Source organism: Colossoma macropomum, unplaced genomic scaffold (genome assembly GCF_904425465.1).
Source record: "Colossoma macropomum unplaced genomic scaffold, Colossoma_macropomum, whole genome shotgun sequence".
Taxonomy (NCBI): Eukaryota; Metazoa; Chordata; class Actinopteri; order Characiformes; family Serrasalmidae; genus Colossoma; species Colossoma macropomum.
Genome location: NW_023494857.1, coordinates 743 through 8,536, shown reverse-complemented (window position 1 = coordinate 8,536; position 7,794 = coordinate 743). Strand labels below are relative to the sequence as shown.

At 40.2% G+C, this 7,794-nt stretch overlaps 1 protein-coding gene across 1 annotated transcript; it reads left to right on the top strand.

Moving 5' to 3' along the window:
- The first annotated feature begins 224 nt into the window (after window positions 1-224).
- Window positions 225-5,862, top strand: LOC118800327. Its single transcript, XM_036560528.1, has 4 exons — window positions 225-330; window positions 1,882-2,181; window positions 2,285-2,575; window positions 4,731-5,862. Exons 1-4 carry the CDS (start codon window positions 270-272, stop codon window positions 4,877-4,879), a joined length of 801 nt encoding a protein of 266 aa, XP_036416421.1. The 5' UTR covers window positions 225-269; the 3' UTR covers window positions 4,880-5,862.
- The last annotated feature ends 1,932 nt before the right edge of the window (window positions 5,863-7,794 follow it).

Sequence of the window (7,794 nt, the reverse complement as noted above, 5' to 3'; positions counted from 1 at the left end):
CTATTATTATTTTTTATATTAACATGTTTTTGCTGGTATGTGGTTTTTTTGTTCTCTGTTTACAAGCTGCAAGGGAATCGGATGAGAAGAGAGTGTATCCTAACGAACTTCAAAGGGACCATAAAATATTGATAAAATTAGCATTCTTGACAGTGTGTGTTCAAGATTCAATCTTACGGGTTGTAAACCAAAAACTGTGTGTGTGTGTGTGTGTGTGTGTGTATGTGTGTGTGTGTGTGTGTGTGTGTGTGTGTGTCTGTAGGTCAGTCATGCAGTCGTGCAGTTCTGCTCTCTGTATCCTGATCTTACTGACCAATACAGTCACTACTGGTAAGAACTGCACTGACACTACTTTATCTTCTTATTAAAGACTTCACTGTGTTTTACTTTCTGAGACAGAACTACTTAACATTATATATATGCATTTGGAAAGCCTTCAGAGCCTTTCACTTTTTCACATTTTGGGGCCTCACGTAAAATTAAAAAAAAAAAAAATCTACAGCTTGATTTGAGTCCTCCTAAGATATATTCAGTTGACTGGACATGATTAGGAAAGACACACACCTATCTATATAAGGTCTCCCAGCTGACAATGCATATCAGAGCAAAAACCAAGCCATGAGGAGGAAAGAACTGCCTGTAGAGCTCAGAGGCAGGACTTTGTGGAGGCTCAGATCTGGAAACGGTTACAAAACATTTCTGCTGCACTGAAAGTTCCCTGTCCGCCCCACCAAACTAAGTAATCTCAGGAGAAAGGCCTTGGTAAGAGGGGTGATCAAGAACCCAATGGTCACTCTGGCTGAGCTCCAAAGATCCTGTGTGCAGATGGGAGAAACTTCCAGGAGGTCAACCATCACTGCAGCACTCCACCAATCTGAGCTTTATGGCAGAATGACTAGACAGAAGCCTCTCCTCAGTAAAAGACACATGAAAGCCTGTCTGGAGTTTGCAAAAAAGGACCTAAAGGACTCTCCAACTGTGAGACACAAGATTCTCTGGTTTGATGAAACCAAGATTGAACTTTTTGGCCTCAATTCTAAGCATCATATCTTGAGAAAACCAGGTGATGCACATGCAAGGTGGGACCTCGGACTGGGCTGAAGGTTCACCTTGCAACAAGACAATGAGCCTAAGCACACAGCCAAGACAACACATGAGTGGCTTAGGGATGACTCTGCAAATGTCCTTGAGACGCCATGCCAGAGCCCTGACTTGAACCCAATCAAACGTCTCTGGAAACAACCTGACAGAGCTCGAGAGGATCTGCAGAGAAGAATGGCAGAGCATCCCCAAAACCAGGTGTGGCATACCTGAATTTGCCACAATCCAGTGGCATCAAACAAAAGAAGACTGGAGGCTGTAATCAAAAGTGTTTCGACTAGGTACTGAGAAAAGGGCCTGAATACTTATGGCAGTGCAATATTTTAGTTTTTCCTTTTCAATAAATTTGCAAAAAATTCTAATATTCTGTTTTCACTTTGTCATTATGGGGTACTGCATTGTATAATTAAGTATAACTTATTTAAATTCCACATGTCTATACTTAGAGATTATATGAAATCTGAAGTCTGAGTTGGAAGTGTAGAATGGTCCAGAATGTCTTGTTCTGCTGAAGCATTAAGGTTCCCTTCACTGGAACTAAGGGTTCTAGACCAACCCCTGAAAAACAGCCCCATATCATCATCCCTCCTCCACCAAACTCTACAGCTGGCACAGTGCAGTCAGGCAGGTAACGTTCTCCTGGCATTTGCCAAACCCAGACTCGTCCATCAGACTGACAGATAGATGTGTGATGCATCAGTAGTAGTGAAGTGACAGTGAAGCTGACTTTGACTTTGAACCTCCTTGTGAAATGTTCCTTTGTCTTATTCCCTCTTTCAGTGGCCAATGCAAGTTTTACTACAGTGAAGGTGGATCTTCATGACTCTGCTACTCTGCCCTGCTCTGAGAGATGCTCTGGTTTGGTCAGATGGACTGTGCACCATAAACCCACTGATGTTCTGGCTGAGTGTGATCAGACTTCATGTAGATCAGTGAAGGAGGGATATCAGATGATCCATGATCAGTACCTGAAGGGAGATCACTCTCTCATCATCGCTGATGCCGATTTCAGAAAAAGGGATGTGTACACGTGTGAGTGTGATGGTACAGATCTCTGTGATGTGGCTCTAAAGATTGAGCGTAAGTATTTTCTTCACTCATCATTACTGATAGAACTCCAGTGATTTAGATGCAGTGATTGATATCAGATGTTGCTGAAGTTTCTGATTCTTTTTCTCCTCAGCTTTGAACACTACAGTACAGATAAAGTCCAATCAATCTCTGATGCTAAATTTGGACATATCAAAACAAGTGGAGGTAATTTATAACATCACAAATACAGCTGGACCATCCAGTGGTCAGATCTGTACAGTGGATGGACGCTCCCTGCAGTGCAGACCAGAATATAAACAGAGAGTGTTGGTTATCTCGGCTCTTGAGCTGAGTGCAGTGACTCCATCTGATAGTGGAGTTTATACAATAATAGAGTCCAGGAACAAAGAGGTCATTCACACCTACACAGTGACTGTCCAAGGTAGGAATTCTTTAACTCCTTTAACCTGAAGATAACTTTTTAAACTATTTAGATTATTAAGAAAATCACTCAGAAATATTCGCTACTAGTGACCGATCAAAATGAAAATTCATAACCGAAACCACATTCAGAACACCAAGGTCAAAAACCAGAAGAAATTAGTTCTTACACATAATTTGCTGTTTATTTATGTTTTTGGATTAACGCAAGTGTGACTGGCACAAAAGTGAAGGACATCTATTGTTTTACTTTTCAAAGGCCAAAATTTCCGTCCCTAGTAACTACTGTAAAGCTAATATGGATGTAATGTAGCTATGCAACTGAGGAATGCTGCATCTTGGTACCACAGCTGGTAATATATTTTCACCTTAATATGGTGGCAGTACCTTAAACCAAAAAGGTACGCTTAAGTATCCTAAACATAAAAGTTAAAATATGTTGTGGCAAAAAATTCTACCAGTTGTCTTTTGTATTATGCTTTAGGTTGTGATGTCAGATGGTTGCGCGAGAGCCTTTCAGCCTTTTCAGTTTGACCCAGAGACATAACCCAAGAACAAAACACTGCTGAACACTATATTAGTGATCATCAAATAGATTTAATCAAATAACTAAAAATGAATGGTGTCTGTACAGAGAGTACACACTGTAAAAAGCTCCACTCTTGTATGTGAGGAAGTAAAACCCATAGCCTTCATACCAGCAACACACAATGAGCAACTGCAACACCACCAGAATGATAAAGTCAAACAAATGATAAAGTCAAATTTGCCCTTGGGGTTTATTGCTGTGAATTGTATGGTGGAGGTTTCTAGCTGGTGTAGCTTCAGGAATCCACACTGGCTGGGAAACCAAGCATACATACACATGTAGATTCAGTAGGTTAACCTATATGATCTCTTTTAAACAGGTAGTAGCTCAATGCTCAAACGTTATCAACACAAACTTTACCTTTTACACCATGTAATACATAGTTATACAGAATCTGATGGTTAATAAAACCATTTGCACACTTCTATGAACTCATTCACTACAATAGAGGACTTCAGTCCTGTCTGACCCACCACAACATCTTGTGGCAAGGGGTTATTTTTCAATGTCATTTGTGGGAGTGGCCAGTCGATGAGTGCAGTGTGGCTGGGTGCGGCATAACACGTATGTTTAGTCTAAATAGTCTAAATAAAATAACAGCTATTTAATGATAAGTAACTTAATAATTGTCATACAAAATAAATATCTAAAAGCAAAATATCAAAAAGTAAAACTCATTCTTAGAAGTTCTAAACTTGCTCTAAATAGAAGCAACCAATCACATGAACAATCGTGTGAATTGGCTAAAGAAATAGCACCTTCAGATAGTCAGACACAGCTGTGGAAAGGGTGCTTAATAAAGTTGAATACAGTCAAATAAACGCAAGTCAGACCTACCGCAATCATTTTCACTCGTGACTAATGCAGATGAATACTAGTTATACAGGACAGCAGGCGGGAGCGGGACAAAATGTTAAGGTTCTGGGTGGGAATGGGTCAAACAGATTTTCTGCATAAGCAGGATGAAGTCTTGTGGGATCAAGACTTAAAGATCTGTCCTGTGCAGACTTCTACACTATAATTCACTGCAGTTTCATTCAGTCTGTGGTTCATAGCCTGCTTTTCTTGATTTTGCACTGAACTCAGTGAATATGTGGGCAGATGTACCCGGCATAGGGATCTGCACAGCTACAGATCTGGGAAAATCAGGGCAGATAAGAACAGAAGTCTCATTCAGTTCAGACGTTGCCCCAAAAAGCTGCACAACATGGAACTGTATTTTGTATTTACTCATATTTTGAATCACATCTGTTGGCCAAATCGACTGTATTTACCTCCAGTGCAACCATTGACATTTTATCGGCTCTTGTTCAGTTTTGGTTGTGAAAATCAATCAAGTCTCTGATCACTGCGGAGCTGCAGTAGATGTGAGGGCTAAATCTTGATTCAGTTCTCACACTACCAGATCATTCACACTGTCAATCACTTCCAATCAAGCCTCTGAAAATCACTCCAGATTGTCAAAAATTTACTGGAAGGGGAGAATCAAGCTGGAATTGTGCAGTGTGGGCCCAGTTGTAGTTTAAGTGTCCTGTATTACAAATCTGTGTGTGTGTTTGTTTTATAGATGACCAGACGGACCTGGAGAGATTTAAAGGAGCTGCTGTACCAGTGTGGATTTTTGTACCGGTGGTGGTCACATGCATAGTTGTGAATGCGATATTGGCTGCAGTGATTGTGCAGCTGAGGAGAAAGAATCAAGGTATCATCGCCTGATGATGGATGACCAGGTCGTCTGAGAGGTCATTGCCAACCAAGCGCTCTCTCACCTAAGTTCTTTTGCTCTTTTTCTCAACCATAGTGTGTGTGTGAAAGAGAGAGAGAGAGAGAGAGAGAGAGAGAGAGAGAGAGAGATGGGGGAGATGGGGGGGGTTAGGGGGTTATATTGATCAGTCCTACACTGCATTAAGAATTGTTATTCTGTAGGTCTCTAGTGTTGATACTTTATTATCTCTTCATTTACAAATAATTTTTTGTTTTTGCACTTGCACTGTCAAAGTCTGTAAAGCACTACTGCCAAGATGTTGCTGTAGTTCAGAATGCTTGTTCTTAGTCTAGAAAAAAAGTGTGCCATGAAATCTGTACTGTTACTGTAGTTTGAACTATGATCTTTGTGATATGTTCATTCAGATTAACTAGCACAAGATTGTGTATCATTTCCTTACATGCAAACTTCTGACTCTGTTGTTGCACCTCTTAATCGTAATTGTACGCCCCAGAGAAGTATGTGAAGCTGGCAACTACGATCACTTTGGGTCGTGATTGCTTGACTCTCTTCATAATAAAAGACTTGCCCTTGTGAAGAGAACTGCCGCTTGACCACGGGTTAGGTTGGTCAGATACTAATGATTATTAACCTTATTTGTACCATTCACCTCCATTCAATAAGGGTTCGCTTGCCTTTTTACTTTCATGTTCACAATCTGTAATACATCTACAATTTAGATTTTACAAGTAAGGTAAGGATTTCATGGCACACTGTACGATTGCGGTAGCAGTGCAACAATACAGGCAAAAATTTGCATGTAGCAAACTTGTGCAAGCTGATCTGAATGAATGAAAAGCACAAAATGTAGGCAAAATGGAAATTTGCACATCTGAAAATGAAACTAAATGCATTAAGAGTCCAAAATTGTTTGTGGAACTCGCTTTTAATATTTGCACTAAATTCAAAACCTGAGGTACGTCTTTAAATCATAATTCACGAATACAATATGTTTGGCTTAAATCTAACCCCATAAAAAAACACAAGTAAAAAAGCTGTTTACTGTATCCCAGGAGTTCTTTGCCTTTTTCTGAGTGTGCCCCTTTTTTGGGGGTATAAAAATATTTCGGCGTTTCAGTGTTGCAGCTATAACTGAACTGTAAAGCCATATCAGCCAAATGGTGGTACTGATGTTATAAGTATTTCCATTAGCTTAGTTGGGTTCATCTGCCGATCGGAAGTTCAGCGCTACAGGAGAACTGGATGAGAATGAAGAGGAGTAACCACTGAAGTAGTGTTGGGCAGTATGACGGTAATATGGTATACTGTGTTCTGTAGAAATGATCATGTAAGAGATGTAGCTCGCAAGCATTGGTCTTCCATACACACAGCGTTTGTGCTGCAGAGCAGAGCATCGAAAAGTAATAGACAGAAAGTAACTTTACAGGTTGAAGCCAAAAACCTTGATTTTCAGCGTTAGTGAATGTAAAGTTATTTTATCACAAATAATTGTGCACCATTTCTGTTGGTGCAATCATCATGAATTTCTTACACAGTGTGAAAGACGGCTGGTGGTTTCAAATAATGTCGAAAAATCAAATCAAATCAAAACAAGGTTTTGTTCTATTGATCTTATAATGGGATACATTACATTGTAATAAATTGTACTTTTTTCATATTGTGTTTTCATGTGTGTATGTATTTGATTCCCTTGAGTACACAAAGCAGTTATCTACATCATTCACAGTGCCCAGCAGAGACGGTAGAAGGACAGTTAAACACTTCGTAGATTCAGATGAATCAGTCCGTAAGTGAAGTAGTTGATCAGATTGATCAGATTCAGCACTGAAGCCTTCTGATTACAGGCGACTACAGGCAGCTACTGAGTCTTCACCACCTTCAGTTTTACAGTCTCAGAGAAGTGAAGAAAGTGTTTCTAATCTCTATTAAAGAGTTAAAGTTCTGATGTTCCTCTAGATCAGTGTGTGTTAATCAGCTCTGCACAGGTTCACTGTTCCTCAGGTCAGATCATCTTCTGACTGTGGAGCTCTTCATCAGCTGGATCAGGTGTGTTTGGTCAGAGAACAGGGAGACTGCAGAGCTGAGGTTCTCCAGCAGCACATTCAGAAACACTAGTCTAGAACATTGTTTCCAGCACTGCTTCTGTACTACAGCCATTCTGGAATCCAGTAAGAAACTCTGTTACTGTCATGTGGAAACCTCATATCTCAGTGTTATTAGACACTGCAACAGTGTAGTATCTGCTACATCACCCAGTGAATGAGTTAAATATTCTGATTTATGGTGATATAATTTGGCATAAACTATGACCAGGCAGAACCGGTGTGCAGTGGTATTTGCAGGGATTCAGTGGGTGACGGCAAAGGGGGACAGCAACTTCAGCCCTCAGTAAAGTAAAAATTCACTGATTTTCAAAACTCCGCCATAATTCAGTGTGTGAGGTGTGAACAGAGTAGTTTAGAGTGGTTTGGTGTGAAATGGTTCAGATGTCTTTACAGTGGTGGTGATAGGAACCAGGGGTCGCCATGACTACAACACAAATATAGACATTTTATTTACTGTCCAGAACCACCAGTGAACCTACACGAGTCTTCTGAGTCTATATGGAATGTTGATGATGAAAATAGTGGAAAATCTGAAATAATAAGTTTTAACCTGCATGTATCCCTCCACCATAAGTGGACGTCTTGGCAAAGGAGATGCAGGAAATATAGGTTTCTATTACAGTCCAAAGAAAGTAAGATTGAGTTGTAAAGCACTAATCACATTGCGTACAGCCACTTTAGTGACGTTACTGCTCTCAAACAACAATACTAAATGGAAGGAGAAGTCCAGGCTTTCAGTTCCACAGAGAGAGAGAGGGAGAGAGGAGAGAACTGCAGAAGGACAGAGTTCTGTATTTCCC

What these genes read in the sequence shown, in the direction of transcription:
- LOC118800327 (XM_036560528.1), top strand. Translation starts at nt 270, where the DNA reads ATGCAGTCGTGCAGTTCTGCTCTCTGTATCCTGATCTTACTGACCAAT. An exon ending in TGTGGCTCTAAAGATTGAGC is followed by an intron (nt 2,182 to 2,284) that starts GTAAGTATTTTC and finishes TTTTCTCCTCAG; the next exon opens with CTTTGAACACTACAGTACAG. An exon ending in CTACACAGTGACTGTCCAAG is followed by an intron (nt 2,576 to 4,730) that starts GTAGGAATTCTT and finishes TTTGTTTTATAG; the next exon opens with ATGACCAGACGGACCTGGAG.